Source organism: Cyprinus carpio, chromosome B16, assembly GCF_018340385.1.
Source record: "Cyprinus carpio isolate SPL01 chromosome B16, ASM1834038v1, whole genome shotgun sequence".
Taxonomy (NCBI): domain Eukaryota; kingdom Metazoa; phylum Chordata; class Actinopteri; order Cypriniformes; family Cyprinidae; genus Cyprinus; species Cyprinus carpio.
In genome coordinates this window covers 10,027,671-10,050,199 of record NC_056612.1, presented here as the reverse complement: position 1 = coordinate 10,050,199, position 22,529 = coordinate 10,027,671, and the positions used below count along the sequence as shown (strand labels likewise).

Genomic DNA, 22,529 nt, shown 5'->3' with positions numbered 1-22,529 from the left:
TTTTGATTAAATTAATGCATAAAAATATATATATTAATTTCTCTTTAATTGACAGTTCAAATTATGAATCATACTGATTTAACACAGACTAAAAAAAAAAAAAAGCCGTTTGAAAATGTTTGTTAAATGACAGCTTTTATTTTGGCATCCAACATAATCAAATTAATGCTACATACAATACAGTACAAGATAAGTATTAAGTCAGATTCAAGTCAAAGGATTCAAGTCTCAGGTCATACAGCACCATTTCTCTTCATCCCATTTAGTTCATATCTCAGTGTTCATTGATTTGCGAATCTTATATTTGTGATCATAGCCCGAGGAGAGCAAACCCGTCCCTCAGATCCTCAGTCTCGCAGGGCTACGATGAAAAAGAAAAAGAAAATGATTTAGCTCTAACAAATATGATATGACCTTTGACCTCATCAAAATGTTTACATTTATGTAGCATATGGATTACTACTACAAATGCTACTATTAAACAGATTGACTAAAATTAAAGGACACTTTCTTAATAACTAAAATTGTAATTGCTATTGTTGGAAAATATTCAAATTGCCACATTGTGTCATGTAATACTAGTCATATAAATAAAATGAGTGTAAATTTGCAACCTGCAGGATCTGATTGAGTTTTCGAACAAGTCGGACAGAGTTTTCGTGAAGGCCATCCCAGGCTTTAAAACTCTTCTCCTTCCGTGCAACAAATGTTTGCCAGCAGTAGAAATAGTCTAGAAACAAAAGTGAATTTAATAAATAACAAGTGTGATATAATTTACCAGAAATACTAACCACGCCCCTTTGTTCCCGCCCCATTTACCTTTATAAGTCATCACAGAGATCTGCACTCCTGCCCTCTTCAGGTGTCGCAGTCCTTCCCTCTCCTGGCTGTCCTCTTCATCACAGAAGTAAAGGCGTGACACAAAGATTCTCAGACGCAGATTGGGCGTCTGTGACAGGAAGTGGGCAAGTTGTTCAGCGCATTTAGAGCAGGGCGACCAGGAACAGAACCAGGTCACTGCGTAACCAATTCTCGCACCGTCCACACTGGAGCCCCACAGCCCCGGACACAACGCACCCAAGTGACGAAGGAAGAGCAGCGAGATAAAAACAGTTAATAGATGGAGAAAGAATGAGTAAGAGGAGTAAGTACGTATGCTTATTTCTCTATATAATAATACCTTAATGTTTCATCTTTTCACATTATCAGTTCATCTTTGCCTCACCTCTACATGGCAGCCAGAGCGATTGCGCAGGTGTCCGAAGTCAAAGGACAGGGAATCAGGGCCGGTGCGTCTCTTTACTACAAAACAAAGGTATGTCTCGTTTCTCCCTCGGGCCCAGCGCACATTCTTATAATGGAAGATAAATTTCCTCTGGGTCATGAGCACACTATATCAAAATATGATACTTTGTTATTATTTTATACATTTGTCATTACAAAAAGATAATAAACACTGGGCAAAAAAATACTTCAGGATTCTTCGTTTAATATCTATATGCATTTGAAACAATGCAAACAAACCTAATTCAAGGTATATTCTCTGAAACTAAGTCTTGTATACATCATTCTGATTCTTACTTTTTTTTTCTTGCAAACACATGAATTGGAAGATATTTTTCTTGTAAAACAAAAAATCAATTAATTGAAAATGTAATAAAAAAATTAACTAAATGTTTCACTAGTTAATTTGCTAAAACCTATAGTGTCTACAGCATTTTGTAGTGATCACATTGTTCAGCACGACTTTGACACCTGCAGTCATCAGTGGTCGGTTGAGTTTAGACATGGTGCTTAACCATGTGCATTTAAATATAGACTCAAGAGCAACGTGCATCAAGTCATTCCCAGACTAATAACTATCAGTTTCAATTTACACTTTCTGAAACTGGAGAAAATCTATAAACAGGTCAATGCACTTGCACATCATAAATGTACATTAACTGAATGACATCAAAGCATTGATTTATTCCTTAATTAATAAAGCTCTAATAAATATGATTATCAATTCGAATGGATATACAGTTAATTTTGCCTACACAGACTAAAAAAAAAATCCCCTGTGTCTCTCACTATCACGTTTTGTTTTCACTTACCTGTCCAACTTGCTGATCATTCCGAAAGTCGAAACTTGCTAACTCATTTAGTTAAGCGAAAGTCAGTGAGAGTTTAAAAATGGGTTGAGGAAGAGGGAGGTATAGAAAACCTATGACATGTTCATATAGCTGTAAGAAAGAGGGTCTCTGATTGGGTGAAATTGGTTTTCAAACCTGTTTGGGAGGGCTGAGGTGCATTTAAACCGATGCCGCTCAATAACCTGGGCATGTGATATTTAAAAAGATATGTAAAAGAGTTACGGTCTTAGTTGCACAGACAAAAGACAATGAAAATCATGATAGATTGTGAATTGGATGGCATAGTGGATGAATGGTTGCATGCTTTAATTATCTATTTTTAAACTGTGTACTTCTTTTCCAAGTTTATACAACAGCACTTGACCTTGTCCGTTTGACGTGTTTTCTAACCTTTTTGCTCCAGAATGTGCGTCAGAAATGGCTGCCAACAGCATAACCAAAGCCAGTTGGAAATTTCCAGATCTCTTGCACCCAGTCAGGGAAGCCTCCACTTCATTTTTCCCACACAATCCCAAAAAACAACTCCCATATACCTTCTCTCTCTTGCTCAGATTTTCTCCATCCGCACCCTTTCCACTTGTTTAGTTTTTCCCACAGGGAATAAAAAACGGGGGGAAAGACTTGTTTTACTACAAGAGGTCACCACAACCCCCGGAGACACCTTCTCAGAGGGTTTTTCCAAAAAGCTATTTAACCCTCACACAAGCACACACTCCAACGCACAGGTAGCGAGACGGACCGGCGAATCCGCCTGCTTTAGGATTTACAGCATGCTTGTTAATTTGTTGCTGTCTGCAACTGTCTTTGGCTCTTTCCTGGTGACTTTAAAGTTGGCATCCTGTGTGTTTGTCTGTCTCCAGTCCCTCGACTTCACCCTCTCATGCACTCTGCGGCCAGGGAAATCACCGCTCCCCAGTGAGCTCCCTCTCAAGTGTATGTGTGTGTATGTCTGAATTTGAACATCTGGAAGAGATCTGTCTGCTCCCATGATTTACCTTCCGACCACAAGTCTTTCTGAGGTCTTACCACTATGCGCTATGTGTGTATAACATGGGAAAACAGAGAAAAGAATATACTGTAGGTCCTGCTCCCGTTAAAGCTGTTTCTCGTGATTTTTTTTTTTTTTTTACTGCTAATGATTTGTTTTGATGTGTGTCATCAAGAAAAAGACTAGACTTTCGTTCAAGAGGAATCTATTGACATACACTCATGATACTAATCATTATAAATTACCAGTTCGTTAAAAAAAGTACAATTGTTACAATTGTTTACTTTTTTGTAGGTACTATGAAAGTCAGTGGGGTCCAATATTGTTTTGCTCCAAAAGGGAACGAATGCTCCAAAAGGTTCTCCAAAGAACGATTTTTTTCTTAGTGTGAAGAACATTTTAAAAATCTAAAGAACATTTTTTCCTCCTTTTGTTCAGTGGAAAGGTTCCATGGATGTTAAAGGTTCTTCATGGAACCATAGAGAACCTCTATTTTTAGGAGTGTACTGACTTTCATTGTACAGACAAAAACAGTTAAAACATTCTTCAAAATATCTTCTTTTGTGTTCCTCGGAAGAAAGAACATTGTTGGGGGGGGGGGGGGGGGGGGTCAATGGTGATAGAACTTTTAACATTTGGTTCTCACAGGTGACCCAAAGCCCACTTTCCTTTGTTTGGTTTTTTTTTGCTTAGGGTGGGCAATGAAGACCACCACATTGTGTCAAGGAGCACAACAAATAAATCGAATCATGGCCGGAAACGCCAAGTCATATTTTCCGTAACGCACCCACCTACACACGCACACAAACACACACACACACGCACACACACGCACACGCACACACACAGGAGCCCATCGTGCAGACAAAATCAACCACAACTCCAAACACACTTACTTTCCAGAGTCATGAACTCACATCTGTTTCCTGGCGACAATAATAGTTACACATCGGTTAGGAGGATATAGTAGCAGGTGTTCAATTGCCTGAGCAGCTCTGTACATTATAACAAAAGCTCCTCCACAACAAACACACCACTATGACTTGCAAAAGCTACCAAAAGGAAAGATGAAGTAATTGTGCTCATTAGTTGACTAACACAATTGTAGCCCATGAAAACTTAGTGGCTGGTACTAAAACAGGTTTTTACATTAGAGTCGTGCATGTGCATGACAAAGACGCGACACTGCCTGAAGAAAAAATAGGGTTACGGGTTCTTCTAGTTGTGGATTCATTTATATACCTCAATGTGAATACACTGAAGAGGTCTGATAAAACGTAGAACGTTTCAGGTGAAAATTCAAATCATCCTGAAACTGTATTTAAACCTAGATATGCATAATACTGCTTACAGGAAAGTAATATCAAAACCAGCAACATGAGTACAACCGGCCTACATATTTAACATGCTTATTGCTTAAAAGTTTTTTAGTTAATTCAGTAACCTCTTTTGATTTAATAGGTAAAAGTCCCAAACTGTAGATATGCCCTTGTGAAAAAGAAGTGTGCTTAATTCTATTAAATGCGCCCCTGTAATATTCTTCAAATCTTAAAAGTATATTTTCAAAAACTGAACTTTAAGAGAATATAAAATTAATGATAAAAAGGTAACTTAAATATAGTTAAAGAGAGTACACTTTCATGACTGTTTCTTAACACACTTAAGTGCACTTTTAAAAAAAAGTTTTAAACGAAAAGTTTTACTTTTTACTTAATCTTTTGTCATTCTTTAAATAAGTGCACTTATTTTGATGTATTGACTAACATACTAAAGCACATGTAAAGTACTTGACCGTAACTAGTGTATTTGATATTACATTTAAAGTTAACATATTTTAAACATATAAATTGCGTTTTAGTAATTATGAAATTACATGTAAAATGTACTTAAAGGAGAGAGTTCACCCAAAAATGAAAACTCTGCCATCAGTTCCTGTATTCACCCTCCACTTGTTCCAAACCTCATTCTTCTGTTGAAAACAAAAAGATATTTTGAAAATGTTGGTAACCAAACAGTTGACAGCAGAGCTTAAATTAATGGCTACCTTAAACATTCTTCAAAATATCTTCTTTTGTGCTGGACAGAAGGAATCTCATCCAAGTTTATAACAAGTAGAGGGTGAGTAAATAATGACAGAACTTTAGGTGAGTTTTTAGGTGAACTATTCCTACTACCCCTTAAGTGGGTCAAAACGTCTTCTAAAGTTCAGCTGATTGCATTTTATATTAATTTAAAACATAATGCATTTCCATTTAATTGCAATTAATATACAGTCCAGTGTCTGATTATATTTGATGTAGTTTGCATTTCAGTATATTATTTTAAATTGTATTGTTACAATAATAAGCATTCTTTTTAAAAGCATGCGCAGGTGTACTTTTTCACAAGAGTGTGGTTTCAAAACAATAGTTAAATGTTTTGTGTAAGTAAGCAGCGAAAGCCTTAACCGTGACGGTGCAGCTTTCTGTTGCAGGTGAGCATCAACCTAACCACACAGTAAACTGTATAAACATCCGGTGGTGAATGACAGCCTTAGGTGCTGTTGGATAGTAGTGTGAGTGGTTAAGGTATAGCTGGTGTTTTAAGCTAACCACACAGCATGAGCAGCTCTTAGTTTCAAATACACTCAGCGTCACTAAAATGTATCCACCCACACACATTTAGAGTAGCATGCGGGAATTAACTGTACTTGCAGTGGCTTTTGCAGCAAGTTTAAAGCAAACAGGCTGGATATGAGAGATTGAACTCAATTTGAGTTGTTCCTAGGTTTGCTTTTGCTAAAATCTATCAGAGCATTTCAGTGCAGCAAAACCACAGATATATTGGTACAGAAAGATCAGTGAAGCAGAAAAAGAGATAACCATGCTTGGTAGAAACATATTAAAAGATGTACACTGTGAGCTTAATTAAAAGTTTTAGCAGAATTTAATGGCATGAGGAACTTGAGGGACAAAACCTTTATTTATACATTAAAAAAAAAGCATATTCATCAGCAGTCAAGGGAAACGTACAAAATGTTTTCACAAAAACCCTCAAATTTACTCATAAATACAAGATAATAAATAAGGTGAATAAATAAGGTAAACACATGTAAATCACTATCTTAATCACTAAAAAAACAATCCATGCTATAAACAATAAGTCAAGTCAAATGACTGACTGTGCTTTCAGGCTCAGGTTTCACAACCCAGAGATGATTTCTGTAACGTTCACAAACATTAAAATGCTCTTACACAACATTAGAAATTATTTTTATTAGTGCTGTCAAATGATTAATCAGGATTAATCTCATCCAAAATAAAAGTTTTTGTTTACATAATACATGTAAGTGTAATCGCGATTAATCGTTTGACAGCACAAATGTTTATACGATTTTTATATCCAGAGAGGTTTCTGATGTCAGTAGCTATGTTTCCATCACCCTATTTTAACGCGCATTTTGAAGTATCACATGAGAAACGAGTGATGGAAATCGATGCATGTTCGCAAATGTTTTATGCAATATTCCAGTTTTGCGCATAAGTTAAATTCGCAACTTTGGATGGAAACCCAGCTACTGTGATTCACTGGGACGATGTGAAAATGAACAAATCCATTAATAAATCTGAAATCTAAGCTTGTTAAAAGGAATATTCGTGGTTCAGGATGAGTTAAACTCAATCCAATGAACAATGTTGATTACCACAAAAAAAAATAAAAAACAGCAACAAAAGTTGAAATAGCTTTAAAGTTGGCATTACATAATCCATTAAATGCATGTTATGGATATAATTGTGAACTAATCCTATTAAAAAAAGAACTAATTTTTTCATTTTCGATCTGTTACACTTGGATGTGCGTCACAATTTATTAAATATCTGTCACTACTTACATTTCATTAATCTGGGTTACTTACAATGTAGCCAATGGTAAAATACTCACTGTTTCAATAGTAAAGCCACAAGAGGTAAACTATGCATGATTTTTAGTTTGAAATAAAAAAAAAATCCTTACTAAGTTACAGTGGTAGCCAAAATTATTAGAACACTAGTATTTTCACCAGCAAAAAAAAAATGGTTTAAAATCAATTATTTCTATCTTTTGCTGTAGTGTGTCAGTAGGAAATATCAGTTTACATTTCCAAACATTCATGTTGCCATTAATTGTAATAATCCAGTGAGATTTTTGTTTGCACAAGGAGTCTGAAAACAGCCAGTGCGCCACACAGAGATCTATTCTCATCATCGTCCAGTCTGTCTGGAATGACATGAAGAAAAAAAACAAACTGAGACAGATTAAAACAAGAACAACTGTGGCAATGTCTCCAAGATGCTTCAAGAAAATACTAGTGTTCTAATCATTTTGGCCACCACAGTACTTAGGTACACTTAATTTCATAAATTCATGGCAATATTACTCCATTAACCATGAAAAACTGTAAAAATTAGTATTTTTTATAACTCATACACAAGTGTCAACAGAATGAATAGCTTTTATAAAATTATTAGCTTCACATTTTTACTTTTAAATCCAAAAATAGGCCCCATTTTTCTCCTACTGTCTGCCTCACCATTACCTTGAATTTGACTATTTATTTATTTATTTTGTTTAAATGCCAAAAATTATTTTTTAACATTACACCATAGGTTTATTGAGCATAGTGTGTATTGAACCCAGAATTATTCCTTAAATTATGTGTTGCCTTGTCTAGCAGAGAAAGCCTTTCGTTCCTGTTTTAGTGCGACTTATAGATCCTTAACAAACACTTTAGTTAAAGGGAAACCCAACCAACCCTTCTGTGGCTCTTCATAATCATCAACCTCCTCCTCCTCTCCAGTAGTCCCTGCAGTCTCGCCCTGCAGACGATAACCCAGCCTCCTGAAGAAAGCTTCTCCCACTTTGGATGGAAATGGCACATGGGCATAGACCCGCCGTATGCCACCCTGCTTTGTTCTGGACTCCAGTCCCTGCACCAGCAGTCTGCCCAGTCCCTCTCTGCGGTACCAACTCTGGACCACCAATCTGCAGATCCTACATACACCGTCCCGACTCCAACCGTCTCTAGCCACGCATCCCATGACCTCCCCATCAGAGTCCGCCACCCACACCTCACCAGCAACCTTCGCCCTCTCCTTCAGCTCATCCTCATCCACCTGTTCTCTCTCCTTCGTCTTGTCCTTCTCCTTTTCTTTGGGTTTTTTACGCCGTCTGGTTTTCTCCAGTTTGGCTCTGCCAGTGTGAGGATTGGGTAGATCTGGCTGTGTGTCTGCATGGTAACTGCTGCCCACGTAGTCCCAGTACGGCCTGCTGGAGCCCAAGATGCCCACCGACCGCGGTATGGTGAGTTTGAGGTAGATGATGAAGATGAAGACGGGAATGACCAAGGCCAAGATAAAAGAGTGCAGTACACAGCGGAGGATGGAGGAGAGGATGGCCAGCATGAGGAGAGCAAGAGGACGAGTAAGAAGGTAAAGAATCAGGCGATTCTCCGTTCCCTCACATCCTTCCTGCAAACAAAGATAGAATGAGAAGAGGCCAGAAATAGAAAAAAAATCTTCAACTTCTTCAATGTTGGCACGTATAATGTACCTCACTGACCTCTCCATGGTGTACCGCCTAATTATTTCTATCTGCCAAGTTCTTTGATATTGCTAGATAACATTACCTCCATGTATGCAATTTTTGCGGTGATAGTGGCCTGAAGCATACAGACACACACACACACACACACACACAGTGCTGGGTAGTAACTGTTTACATGCAATCTGGATTATGTAATCAGATTCCAAAAATGTTGTAGTTGTTATTAGAGTATACTACATTTTAAAATGCTTGTAATCAGATTATAGTTACTTTTTATGGATTACATGATTACATACTATTCACACAATGGCAGTAAATTTTTATAATTTATAGATTCTGGAAGTCTGGACAAAAATATTTCAAACCTGGAAGACTTTGGGTGAGTCGTTGTTGTTTTCAAGTTTATTAATGTGTTTCATGCAGGGATTCCCAAACGTTTTTGTCACCCCCTTAAAATAAAATATTTGTTGAAATATCGCAGAGGTAGTTAATATTTCAATAACTAAACAACACATTTGCATGTTTACAGTTCTCTGATGTCAGTTAATGGTCACTCTGACATGCAGGTAAACAAATACAATATTTATATTTAAGTGTTTAAGTATTTATGTTCAAGTGTTTAATTCCTTTTATTTTACATTCTTATGATATGATTAATTATTAGTTTTTTATCAACTTACTATTCACTCTCTATCAGCTCACTAATGTAATGTTTAATGCATTTTATTATGTTGTTGACATCAAAACATGGAATATATTTTCTTTTAGTGTTTCTCTTTGCTTTTTTAAAATCAATATGGTATGTTTAAAACAAGTTTGACAAAAAATAATAATAATAATCTAAATGTCATCTAAAAAAGTAGCCCGATTGCATTACCTAAAATGAGTAACCTAACTAGTTTTCATCATGTAATCTGTAATTTACTAGCCTACAATTTGCAAGTAATCTACCCAGCTGTGTGTGTGAAGTGTGAAAAGTGAAAAGTTATGTGACATACAGCCAAGTATGGTGACCCATACTCAGAATTCGTGCTCTGCATTTAACCCATCCAAAGTGCACACACACAGCAGTGAACACACACACACCGTGAACACACACCCGGAGCAGTGGGCAGCCATTTATGCTGCGGCGCCCAGAGAGCAGTTGGGGGTTCGGTGCCTTGCTCAAGGGCACCTCAGTCGTGGTATTGCCAGCCCAAGACTCGAACCCACAACCTTAGGGTTAGGAGTCAAACTCTCTAACCACTAGGCCACGACTTCACTCTCTCTCTCTGTGTGTGTGTGTGTGTGTGTGTGTGTGTGTGTGTGTGTGTGTGTGTGTGTGTGTGTGTGTGTGTGTGTGTGTGTGTGTGTGTGTGTGTGTGTGTGTGTGTGTGTGTGTGTGTGTGTGTGTGTGTGTGTGTGGATAGATCTCTCTCTCTCTCTATATATTTATATATATAGCTCATGAGGCACATGATGTTGAATCGCACCTTGATGAGAGCCTTTACAGCTTCAATGTCCTTCTCCTGCATCCTGCGCAGAAGTACATCACCAAGGTCCAATCTAACCATTTTACCTGAAAGAGACATTATTTTAAAAAAATAATGTTTAATTAAAAATATAAACATTTAATTAACATAAGGGAACCTGAATTTTCTCAATTAGATTTTTATTTTCCACTGCAGAGAATGTAATTGCAAAAAAACAGGAAATTCTCTGAGGGGTAACGTTACATGCAAATAAGGACAAGTTTAACGTGATAGACTTGTGGTTTTATGTACGACTGCCTCATGAGCTTATTGTATTGCATTACATCTCAAACATTTATGAAAAAACAACTTGCTCGTCTACGTCTTTCCAACTGAGCAGCTGTTCAAGAGGCATTTAACAGGTTTATAGTAGCATGTTGTAACGTTAGCTTGCTCCGTCACCACGCTTTTTTAATCCCTTATATGGTAAACACCACCTTCTTTGTCGCTTAATCTATGGCTGTAATAAATAGAGCATGCGTGACCTACTTACCCAATATTTAGAGAAGCTGTGAGTGCTTTAAAAGCAAGGTAATGCAAAAATACCCTCCTCTGTAGTCGATGTTACTTGCAGCGTTTGAGGGACTTAAGGATTCAGCGTTGTCTTCCAGCATGGAATGTAATCTCAACCAATTCTCATCCGGGAATACGACACTGCGCAAAATGCGTAATCTAGATGCGCACATAGCGGTTTACTCTTTCAACGCTAGAGCGCATGCGTCCTTCATTGATTTGATGCATATATGTGCGCGTTACATCTATATTTTAAGAAAAAAAAGGTCTTAAATAAAACAAAGCTTATCTCTATGTGTAAAATGATTTGCAGCAATTTCAAATGGAATTATTAACTATATCAATGAAATCTTAACAAAAATTTACCTACATATGAAGTAAAATGAATATATTTTTAAGCTCTGAGAAATAAGTAAAATAGCAAACACAAATACTGACATTCATATTTATTTTTATTGGTAATTGTAATCTAGTACCAATATTAAGAATGAAAACAGAGTAGACATATTTACAAAAGTTCACTTTGTACAGTCACTGTCAACATGTCAGCATAGCTGAATATAGTTCAAATTTCATATTAGTTTATGAATTCTCTTTTCAGTGCACCCTGGATGTGGAAGAGCACCAGGGATTTCCTTCATTTAGAAACCGCTGCTTTTTGGCTGGGCTGTATTTGATGATTGTGGTTTGTGAAATAGCTCCCCGTAGGGGCCAGGTGAACAACTGTAACTACAAGCAATATGCTTTATCCCCACAAAGTGCAGTCTTGGGGGTGGGGGGGACAACAGCTTAGGAAGAAGACACTGTGGTGTTCTAAGGATGTCTATGTGTGGACCAAATAGGTCTCTAATGATTTATGTAAGATTCAACATAGCTACAATGTTGTTGTCAGCTTCCTGATCTCTAAAAACATTAATCACAGTCCAAAAGGAACACTTTAGAATAACAGAACCATTACTTGAAATGAATCCAGTTTGGATATGTGATAAACAAATGTGCCATTTTGCATTTTAAACAGTGTCATGAGGTGTGATCTGTGTTAAAGCCAGTCCGATTGACTATAAGAGTTCTCCATTCTTAACCCTAAGTTAGTCCAATCTCTGACGATGATATGCTCTCAGCCTCAACAAGTTTTGACTCTTCTGACATTACTTCCTCTCGTGCCTCTTGTGCATCATTAGCTTGTTTTTCCTCAGCTCCTTCCGCTAAAGTATGTCCTACATCTGCTGCCTCTATTCCACCCTCTCTCAAACTGCTGGTGCTAACTTCAATTATGACAATGCCTTCTCCCCCCTCTAACTGGAAGATTCCCTCCATTTGCCCAGAGTTTGCCCCAACAGCACCTTTAAAACTGCCCCTTGCCCCCGAACCATTGCCCTCACCTTCTATCAGTGCAATCATTTGAACACTGTCCCCTGGACCCGTGCTTCCATCCATTTTCTCATCACCGAGCTCAAATACCACATCCTGCCCTTCCAGAGGCACTAAGGCTTGACCCGGATGGCAAGAAAGGCTGAGATCCTCACCTGGGCCTCCTATGAAGCCTGAGTTTGGCTGAATGTCCTCCTCACTCTGAGGCTCTGTTTGGAAATGAAGCACAAAGGACTTTTCTACTTCAACACTTCCCTCGGCATCTGCAGTTCCATGCCCCTCACTCGGTCCGGTCCACTCTTGGAGTAAGTTAAGAGAGACCATTTCTGTCTTCTCTTTTCCTGCATCTCCTTCACATTCTCCCTCTGTCTGAAACCGGAGGACATATGACTTCTCTCCTCCCTCACTATTCCCTCCCTCTTCTTGCTGGCCCTCACCTTCAATCTGCAATACAAAAGACCGCCCTGCATCACTCCTTCCCTCCATCCCATCCCCCTGTCCTCCATTCTCCATTTCTTTCTTTAGACACAGAACGAAGTGCTCCCTTGAGATTTCTTCGACAGCTTTCTCTTCGATTGGAACACTCTCAGGATCACTGCTCAACATGGGGGAACTGTTTGTTAGAGTGGAGTTTGGTGTCACTGAAATGATGTTAACTGCAGGAACCGAAGAGTTTCCAGGTACTTGGCTAATGCTGACAGGTGACATAGCCGGTGGATCATCAGTATTAAGCCGTGGGAACTCTGTCTTTGAAGCAGCAGCAGAATTGGCACTAGATATTGTGGTAGATGTGGAAGTTACACCTGATAACATTAACGGTTGCTTAACTGGCGTGGTCTGAACTGTAGGGGGGGATTTTTGGGTAGCAGCTTTAGGCTTCCGTCCACGCCTGGTTCCTCCTTTCCGGCTACGACTGAGGCTGCCTAAAATGGGACGTGCAATCGTCGATGTGCTTAGAGGCTGGGCAGTAACGAGGGGAGCATTATAATTAGTCAAAATAAATCTCTGCTGGGTGTGAACTGGTTGAAATTGCTGGATTTGAGTTTGGGGTGCTGCCAGCACTTGGGGCATTGCCGGAATGGTCTGCACCAAGGGCAGGGTCTGTGGTTCTGAAGGGGTGGGAATAGTGTTTGTACTGGATGCTGTGGGAACCAGGATAAGACTAGGCTGGTTTCCATTGTTGGACTGGCACTGAAGAAGCAGGAAATTTTGTGTCTGTGGAGGTGGTGGTGGGGGAGGAGGAGGAGGGGCAGGCTGTGTTGGCGTGGGATTGGATAGTGGGATCAGTTGCAAACCTGAAGTCGTCTGGATCATAAAATAATTCTGTGATGTGTTTGGAGGTATGTCAAGATTTGGAGGTGAAAGAATCAATGTGGAATTGCCATCAGTGGGAAACAAGGAGGTAAGCCCTCCAGGTACATTCAAGTTTACATTTAGCGTTGCTGACTCTGAAGCCCCACTGCCTTTAGCCACCTTTCCTGCTTCCTTCGTACATGCTACTGCACCCCCAGAACTGTGAGTTCTCAAGTGCCTCTGCAGGTAGGAGAGCATGACAAACTCTTTTCCGCAGTGTTGGCACTTGAAGTCCTTGTGCGAGGAGTGTGTGCGTAGGTGCAGCTGCAGATTGGATGAGTGGGTGAAGCTCTTGTGGCACTGGGAGCACTGAAAGGGCCTTTCTCCAGAGTGTGTCCGTTCGTGCTGTTTGAGGTTGGAGGTTTGAGAGAAAGCCTTTCCACACACAGAGCAAGCGTGTGGACGTAGGCCAGAATGGAGCTGACTGTGGCGACGGAGACAGCTGGTGTTCTTGAAAGACTTGCCACATTCCTGACATACATATGGCCGCTCACCGGTGTGCTGGCGAAGATGGTACTGGTAGTGTGAGCTCCACTTAAAGGTCAGTGGACAGTAGGGGCACTGAAAAGCCCGCACACCTGTGTGGACCTAGATGGGTTGAGAACATTTTTCAAGATGTTTTTAGAGCTAATTTAGAAAACATACATTAGAATATATTAGAACTCTGTCATTCATAACCAAAGCTGCTCAGGCCATTCTCCATGGATAAATACACCATAAAGGCATAATAAAAGTATTATTAGTGTAGTTGTTACAAATCATGGGCTACATTGCTTTGTGTGAGATACAAACTGAACTACAAGTCACAGGTAAGCTTTCCTTTAGTGTGTTGTTAACTTCTGTGACCAAATCAGAGCCAGTGAGCTGAACTTATTAACTGTATCAACCAGTAAATATTATATACAAAAAAAAACAATTAAAAAATTCTACCATTAAAATAAAACATTACATCACTGATGAAATAATGCAATGAATCAGTTTTTTAATCCTGCTGTTATGCAAAAAGATATCAAAACATCAGTTTGACAAGAAGATCTATTTACCCTTTGGTGTATGGAGAGCAGTGAGGACCTTTTGAAGCTCTTGCCACATTCTGTGCATCGATACGGTCTTTCCCCAGTGTGGTCTCTCATGTGGTACCTAAGACCTGATGAACCTTTGAATGACTTACCACATTCAGAGCAGCGATATGGCCTCTCTGTAGGGAATGAAAACAGAAATTCAGCTGTGAGATGAATATGAGTTACACTGTGTGTGCAAATGTCTCATGTATCAAATGGGTGTTTATTATATCATGTAAGCCAGCGGTTCTCAATTCCAATCCTCGCACCCCCCTGCTCTGCACATTTTTTATGTTTCTCTTATGGCTTCAGAAATTTGTTCTATTCGAATGTAAGTGCCCTGCAAAGTGGACATCACAGGATATTCCGACATGATTCCAGTTCGAAGCAAACGTATATGTTCCATTCAAAGTGCATTGAAGTGTGCGAGATGTGAATTTAAATTTTATTTATTTACAGAGGTATATGATGTCACACTTGCCCGTGTGTGAAGACGTTGTGCAGCGGGAATGAATGAATGTTCGGAAGTGAGGAAAACTTCAACAGATTTCCCCTGCTCAGGGAGTAGGGAGCAATGAACACTGTGTAGGGACCATGTCAATGGGTACACAGTTCATGCACGGCGCTTACATCTAATGAGCTGATTATCTGAATCAGGTGTGTTAACAAAGAGAGACATGCAAAATATGCAGAGCTGGGGGGTGCAAGGACTGGAACTGAGAACCACTGATATAAGGTAATGTAAGGTCTTGAAAATAAATAGCATAGTATAATAAATAAGAATAATAAAACCTTACAATCAGAGATGCCAGATTTTGAACAAACCAAACTAATAATTTTGCATCCACTGCAGCACTCTTACCATTATTTGTGGCAGATGTCTTGCTGCCTCCACCTCTCCTAGCTCCCTTTCCTGATGCTTTGGCAGATGGCTTTACAGTTCGTCTCTCTCCCTCCTCAGTAACAGCAATAAGACTGACATGGATTTCTCTCTCTCCATCTTCTCCATCTCTCTTTAAGGAGGGCAGGGGCAATGAGAGAGAGGGGCAGACGATCTCTGCTTCTGCCTCTGCAAGCAGCCTCTGCTCTGGAGTGTGGGAGTGCTGGTGGTTGAGCAGAGAGGAGAGCAGAGGGAAGGAGCGATCACATGCCGAGCAGTTGAACTGAGAACGCGACTCTGATAGAGCAAGAGGATGGGCCAAAAAGAAAGAGACAATGAGAAATGGAGGTTTGGTTCTTAAAATGCTCTGTCCACCAGAACAGTTTCTTGATCTCACCTGAGCCACATGTCTGGTCAGACCACTGCTGGTTTTGAAACTCTTCCCACAGTAGACACATTCTGTTGTAGCTTGTGCAGTTGGCACACCGGTATCAGTGGGCATCTGATTCACAGACGCAGTAAAGGTCTGCAGAAGATCATACTGTGCCTGCCCTGACTCATTTCTAATGGCATCCAGACCAAGTAACTCTGCTGTCTGCCCACTATCTGCAACTGTGGTGGTTTCAACAACCTCTTCAAAGTCTGCCAACAATGGTGTAGCACCCACCAGTGACACTCCACCTCCCTCAACCTCCGTGCTATTTTCTGTAGCGACCCCTCCACCACCTGCTGGGCCAAGACTATCTAGATGTAGAGTCTGATGCTCCTCAAGGTGACTCTGTGTTGAAAATGTCTCATTACAGCTGCCACAACTAAACAGCAAAACACCAGCACCTGTGTCATTCTTGCTCATGTGGATATGCTCTGAGCTTGTGACAGTGGAGGAAGTGGGTGTGAGTGTCAGCAGTGGCAGGATGTTCTGATTGGCTGTACCTGAGGTAGCAGGTGAGGAAGTATTGTGAGACAGGAACACCTGTCCGACCCCTCCTTCCTGTCCACCAACGAGCCCAACCATTTCAGAAATACTCATCCCAACAGTGTTCAAGTCCTCTGTCAGCACCACCTCCATCTCTTGAGCTGCTGACCCTGAATCAGCCCCTCCACCCTTCCCAGCACTTTTGCCCTTTCCTTCTATGTGAGAGATGCGATGCAGCGCCAAGTTGGACGAATGCGTGAAGCTGCGCCCACAATCCCCACAGATATACGGACGTTCACCCGTGTGTATGCGCATGTGCTGTCGCAGATTAGTGGACTGACTGAAGGCTTTATTGCAGACATCACAGACGTACGGCTTGAAGCCCAGGTGTACATTCTTATGGCGACGCAGGCTGCTGGAGTTCTTGAAGGCTTTGGAGCAGCTGTCACATGGGTACGGACATTCACCGGTGTGCTGGCGGAGGTGATACTGGTAATGTGAGCTCCATTTGAAGGTCAAAGGGCAGTAGGAGCACTGGAAAGTGCGAAGGCCTGTATGCACACTCCGATGTATCTGGATAGATAAACCATTGTGATAGTAGGTAAATAGAAAAATTTTTTTCTGAAAGAAATTACTACTTTTATTCAGTAAGCCCACACTGAATGGATCAAAAGCGACAATAAATACTTTTACATTATGACATATTTATTTAAAATAAACACTGTTCTTTTGAACTTTCTATTAATCAAAGAATCCTAAAAGAAATATATTACATTTTCCACAAAAAGGTTTATGCCAGGTTAATTAGGCAACTAGATTAGGAAAAAAACAAACAAACAAACAAAAAACATATAATTTTATTTTAAGAATAAAAAATAAAAAAAATGCCATTGTGCAGTTCACCACTGGACAGCTGAATTAAATAAACAGTTTTAAATAAGTCTACTCTATGTCAAATAAAAAATATATTTATCTATTCTCTTTTATTTCCGTGAATACATTAATTGATTCCTTCATTTTATTTTGAGGTGGACCTCATATGAAGACTCACTGAAATCTGAATCTGGATCATAAAGATGGGAATGGCTCACCTGTAGAAGAGAAGAGCGTTTGAATGCTTTACCACAGTCATCACACTTATACGGCTTCTCTCCAGAATGAGACCTTAAACAACATACAAACCAATTTTACTGAGGAACTTGTGGTGAACAGCAAGTAACAGAACAAAAACAGTAACCACGCAACCACATCTTCATACGTTATACAATATTCAATGCTGTGTGACCCTGCATCTCAGTCCATATGTAGAATCAACTGACGTCTCACCTCTGGTGGTATAGTAGGGCAGATGAGCCCTTAAAGGCCTTAGGGCAAAGGTTACAGCGATATGGCCTCTCATTGTTATGGCTTCTCTGATGATGTGCCAATCTGGATGACCACTTAAAACTCTTGCCACAGTCCAAACACTGGAATGGATGCTCTGGGTTTTGAGCCACCGTTGCAGGGGGTGTTGATGATGTCACCATGTCACCTGTGAGCCCAACTGTTCCTGACTCTTTGCCCTCTTCTTCTCCCTTCTCTCCATCCTCCTCTCCATCCTCTACAGAGGGGAGGAGGGAAGGAAAGGGAGAGAGGGAGGAGGGCGTCTGAGAAGGTAAGAGTTCAGTCTGGACCACCAGAGTAGCAACAGTGTTAGCCATCACAGCTGGTGTTAAAAAAAGTTGGGCTGTAGTGAAGGAATCTCAGTCGTTTTGCAGTTTTGCTCTAATTATGGCAGCCATGGCTTGTGTTTAGTAGAGTTTGGGCCAGTTTTCTCAGATTTCAGCAAGAGAATCTTTTCTGAGGCAGAATGTCTTCTATTGTCTTCTCCTTCTTAGTTGGTAGAGCTGTAATAACACATTTAAACATTTTTATGATCCATGCAAATACAAATAAAAACCATTTAAGATAGAACAGTGATTGTCAACTGGTGTGTTACAACTAAAAAAAGGGGAAATTTTATTTTCAGGTGTTGGGGACAGCAAACAATAAGATGCTACTACCATATAATCATGCGTGTAAAGGATAAATAATAAATATGAAAAGGTTTCTCGTATTTTGTTAAAGGAAGAGTTCACCCATGATGTAAATGAGTTTGTTTCTTCATTGGATCAGATAAGAAGAAATTTTGCATTACATCACTTATGAGAATGAGAATTCAAACAGCTGATAAAAACATCACAATAATCCACACAACTCCAGTCCATCGATTAATGTCTTGTGAAGCAAAAACTGCATGTTGGTAGGAAACAAACACATCATTAAGGCATTTTAAAAACTGGCCAAAATACCAGTCCGTAATCCATAATAAAGCTTCCTCCAGTGAAAAAGTCCATCCCCTGTTATCATCCCACATCAAAATCTACCAACAAATTTTTGTTAAGAACTATTTTAGGCTGTTTTTGATTGTAAACCATGCTTGATCTGTGCATATTTCTCTCCTGATTCAGACATGACAACATTTTCACTGCAGAAGACAATATTATCATATTTTAGCCAGAGGCAGTGATTTGAAGTTGAAAACGTCTTAATGATAGATGTGTTTGCTTCACTGGAGTCGTGTGGATTATTGTGATGTTTTTATCAGCGGTTTGGACGCTAATTATGCTGGCACCCATTCACTGCAGAGGATCCATTGATGACCATGTGATGGAAGGCTAAATTTCTACAAATTGGTATCAATGAAGACACAAACTCATATAAATCTCAGATGGCCTGAGGGTTAGTAAATTTTCAGCTAATTTTAATTTTTAGGTGAATTATTCCTTTATTTTGACGGAAGCAAGCCAAATTAGGCAGATGTCAATATCAGCTTGTTTGATACTTTGTTTAACTTCCTCATACTTAAAAACTATGAATACAACTACACAAGGTAAATGAGAATATACATGGTTTGTACTGTACAAAATATTTTTGTGCTATGAATCATTGCCTGTCATGGACAGGAAGCCATTGAAATTCAAGTGACATTTAGAAACACTAAAGACAAGCATGCTGACCATCAGTATCAAATCCTTAAGCATAGTAATATTAATATTAAACATGATTATATTAATACATTATTTAAGCATTGCATTTTTTGATTTTTCTTTTCTTTTGCACAATAAATATGTATGCATGTATGTATGTAATGTGTCACCTCTTCTGAGTGCCAAAATTGTGACGTAAACCAAAAACAGTGGAGAACTGCTGACATATTATAAATAAAAATATTCAGTTTATCCTGAATGTCTGAGACTACACTGTTTGTAATCTGAGCCTGTAAATAAAGATAAATTTTGAACAATACAAAATAAAGAAAAGGTTGAAATGATGCAAGACTACTATATATAAGATCATGCACTATTTCTAGGTCACTAATCAAGCAAATGCGTGACACTGATCATGTGAACTGCTTTGTTCAGACAGTCAGATGTTCTTGTTCCAAGCTCCCTGGATCATGCAGCAAACCTGTGGAGTTTCATTAAAGCAAAAACTAAGACTAACCAAATACTAACACATTCTGAAGATCATTTTAAATTTCAATTCAACTTTTTTATCCAAGATGTTATGCTAATAATATGATTTGTGATAAACAAAATATGACATTAGCTAACAGACTGTCCTTGAAATTGGAAAGCTTTTAAAAAAGACTGCATGTTATTTTACAAGAATTCTTTCCACAAGTAATTCTGAAGATCCTCAATGTATCTTAATAGTAAACAGAGCATTTGAGTTGATCCACCTTCCCCTTTAAAGATCCTCCTCCTGCTGCTTCACTCCCCCTCCCTCACCTGCTATCTATCTGTGTGTTCCTGCCTTCTTGTCCCAGGGAAATGGAAAAAAAAAAACTAAACACAAAATGAGATAAAAGGCTTCAAGTGGCCAAAGCGTACTCACCCCTCGGTTTCTAAACTAATCGACAGTGGGTCTTTTTATCGGCTGTTTGCTGAATTATTTGCGCTGGCTCGAGCCGGCCTTCTCGAACCCATCCCAGCCTTGTCTTCGTTCCTCAAGCGTCACAATATTTGTCGGAATAAGTGCATTATTCTATGCATGTGTTATCCCCCTGGTTCACTGCTGAGAAATAGCCGTTTTTGATGTAATGTTATAAGGCCAAACTCCGCAGTGATCGTCCACACAACCTTAACAATAATCTAGAGCACAAACTAACCAGCAGTCGCCCGTCTGTGACCGCCTCTCAGTAAAGTCGTCGGCTATTGGTCCGCTCACGTCCCCTGTTGGCTCGTCTCATTGGTCAAGAAAAAATACTGTAAGGAACTTTTTATTAAATTATGCATAGACTGTCGGTGGTTTTGTTTAAAACCCACGCGGAATAAACCAATTAACTTATTATGCAAATATCTCTTCTTAGATAAGTCTCAATTCAGCTTTATAGACAAAGAAATTATCTTTTATGTACCGGGTTGGCTCTGCGCAAGTGTTTGTGGGTAATGTAGTTTAACTCCTACGTCATCTCTGGCTCAGTACGTTTATTGAATGCCATTACACCAACCACAGTAGGAAAATATGCAGGCCTACTCAAAAGTTAATCTATATCCCTAATTTTAACTGTAGCATTCATAATCATATAGTCTTTGCTTTTAGACAATGGACAATAAGAAATTAAATGTCTACAAGTTACATGTAAATTCCTTTATTGTCTCTCTCAGAAGGCACACAGTTGAACACAGCCAGCTTTTGCATATTTAGTGCACAAACATGTAGCAACTTTCAGTCTATGTAGACACAGAAACCAACTTAATCAATCAAGACAAGTCACCTTTATTTATATAGTGCTTTTAAGAAAAACAGATTGTCAAAGCAGCTTTACAGTATCAAAATAGGAAAATAGTGTCAATGCAAAAGGACAATAGTAAACATTCAATTTTCAGTTAAAGGCAGTTCATCATTGAATTCAGTGATGTCTTCGTCCAGCTCAGTCCAGTTTAAATAGTATCTGTGCAATCAAGTCGACGATATCGCTTGAAATTAAGTGTCCCCATCTAAGCAAGCCAGAGGCAACAGCAGCAAGGAACCAAAACTCCATCAGGGACAGAATGGAGAAAAAAACCTTGGGAGAAACCAGGCTTAGTCGGGGGGCCTGTTCTCCAGCCAGACGAACCAGCAGGTTGATCCATGTTGCAGCAAAGTTAGATTGTGCAGAGGGCTCATCTGGTTCCGTGGTCTTGTCCCGACAGCCATCTAGGAGACAAGGTCTTCACTGGGGATCTGTCTCTGGGGCTCATCTAGTTATCCTTGTCTCCGCTGAAATTCAGGGCTGTAGAGGTCATCTCTAGGTGCTGATCCACGATCTGGGCTGGATACGGACTTGATCTGGTGGCTACCGTGACCTGGTTCTGATACTTCCTGGTTCTATTAAGAACTCTAGATGATGCATTTTGGACCAGCTGGAGTTTGTTTATTAAGCGTGCAGAACAACCACCCAGTAAAGCATTACAATAATCTAACCTTAGGGTCATGACCGCATGAATTAACGTTTATGCATTTGACATTGAGAGCATAGGTCGCAATTTAGATATATTGTTGAGATGGAAAAATGCAGTTTTACAAATGCTAGAAACATGGCTTTCGAAGGAAAGATTGCTGTCAAATAGCACACATAGGTTCCTAACTGATGGCGAAGGATTGACAAAGCAGCCATCAAGTGTTAGATGGTGTTCTAGGTTATTACATGCAGAGGTTTTAGGTCTGATAATTAACACCTCTGTTTTTTTAGAATTTAACAGTAAGAAATTACTCATCATCCAGTTTTTTATATCGACTATGCAGTCTGTTAGTTTTTCAAATCGGTATATAACACCGTGTTTTCTGATGATATCTCCCAAGAGTAACATGTAAAGCATGAAAAGTAACGGTCCTAGTACTGAGCCTTGAGGTACTCCATACTGCACTTGTGATCAGTATGATACATCTTCATTCACTGCTACGAATTTATGGCAGTCAGATAAGTACGATTTGAACCATGCTAATCCACTTCCACTAATGCCAACAAAGTTTTTTTAGTCTATTCAAAAGAATGTTTTGGTCGATAGTGTCAAATGCAGCGTTAAGATCTAGCAGCACTAATAGAGAGATAAAACCATGATCAGATGATATGAGCAGGTCATTTGTAACTCTAATGAGAGCAGACTTGGTACTATGATACGGTCTAAATCCTGACTGGAAATCCTCACAGATAACATTTTTCGCTAAGAAGG

At 39.4% G+C, this 22,529-nt stretch overlaps 3 protein-coding genes across 5 annotated transcripts; all 3 read right to left on the bottom strand.

The window, feature by feature from the left end:
• Positions 1-133: 133 nt before the first annotated feature.
• Positions 134-4,765, bottom strand: aicda (activation-induced cytidine deaminase). The gene is made up of 5 exons (XM_042740631.1): positions 2,097-4,765; positions 1,227-1,391; positions 820-1,100; positions 615-730; positions 134-361 (listed from the first exon to the last, which is right to left on the bottom strand). The coding sequence occupies exons 1-5, from the start codon at positions 2,114-2,116 to the stop codon at positions 311-313; spliced, it is 633 nt and encodes a 210-aa protein (XP_042596565.1). The 5' UTR covers positions 2,117-4,765; the 3' UTR covers positions 134-310.
• Positions 4,766-6,067: 1,302 nt separating this feature from the next.
• On the bottom strand, positions 6,068-10,957 carry nat14 (N-acetyltransferase 14 (GCN5-related, putative)). 3 transcript variants are annotated; one of them, XM_042740628.1, is made up of 4 exons: positions 10,690-10,896; positions 10,158-10,243; positions 7,895-8,609; positions 6,068-7,359 (listed from the first exon to the last, which is right to left on the bottom strand). In XM_042740628.1, exons 2-4 carry the CDS (start codon positions 10,236-10,238, stop codon positions 7,262-7,264), a joined length of 894 nt encoding a protein of 297 aa, XP_042596562.1. In that variant the 5' UTR covers positions 10,239-10,243; positions 10,690-10,896; the 3' UTR covers positions 6,068-7,261. The 3 variants fall into 3 exon arrangements, with proteins under 3 accessions (XP_042596562.1, XP_042596564.1, XP_042596563.1); XM_042740630.1 differs by lacking the exon at positions 10,158-10,243 and having other exon boundaries at positions 10,690-10,957; XM_042740629.1 differs by having other exon boundaries at positions 6,068-8,609; positions 10,690-10,869.
• A 186-nt stretch (positions 10,958-11,143) lies between these two features.
• On the bottom strand, positions 11,144-20,535 carry LOC109105976 (zinc finger protein 628-like). The gene is made up of 7 exons (XM_042740627.1): positions 20,209-20,535; positions 17,617-18,176; positions 17,382-17,454; positions 15,772-16,863; positions 15,357-15,693; positions 14,477-14,631; positions 11,144-14,021 (listed from the first exon to the last, which is right to left on the bottom strand). The coding sequence occupies exons 2-7, from the start codon at positions 17,988-17,990 to the stop codon at positions 11,793-11,795; spliced, it is 4,260 nt and encodes a 1,419-aa protein (XP_042596561.1). The 5' UTR covers positions 17,991-18,176; positions 20,209-20,535; the 3' UTR covers positions 11,144-11,792.
• Positions 20,536-22,529: the final 1,994 nt, after the last annotated feature.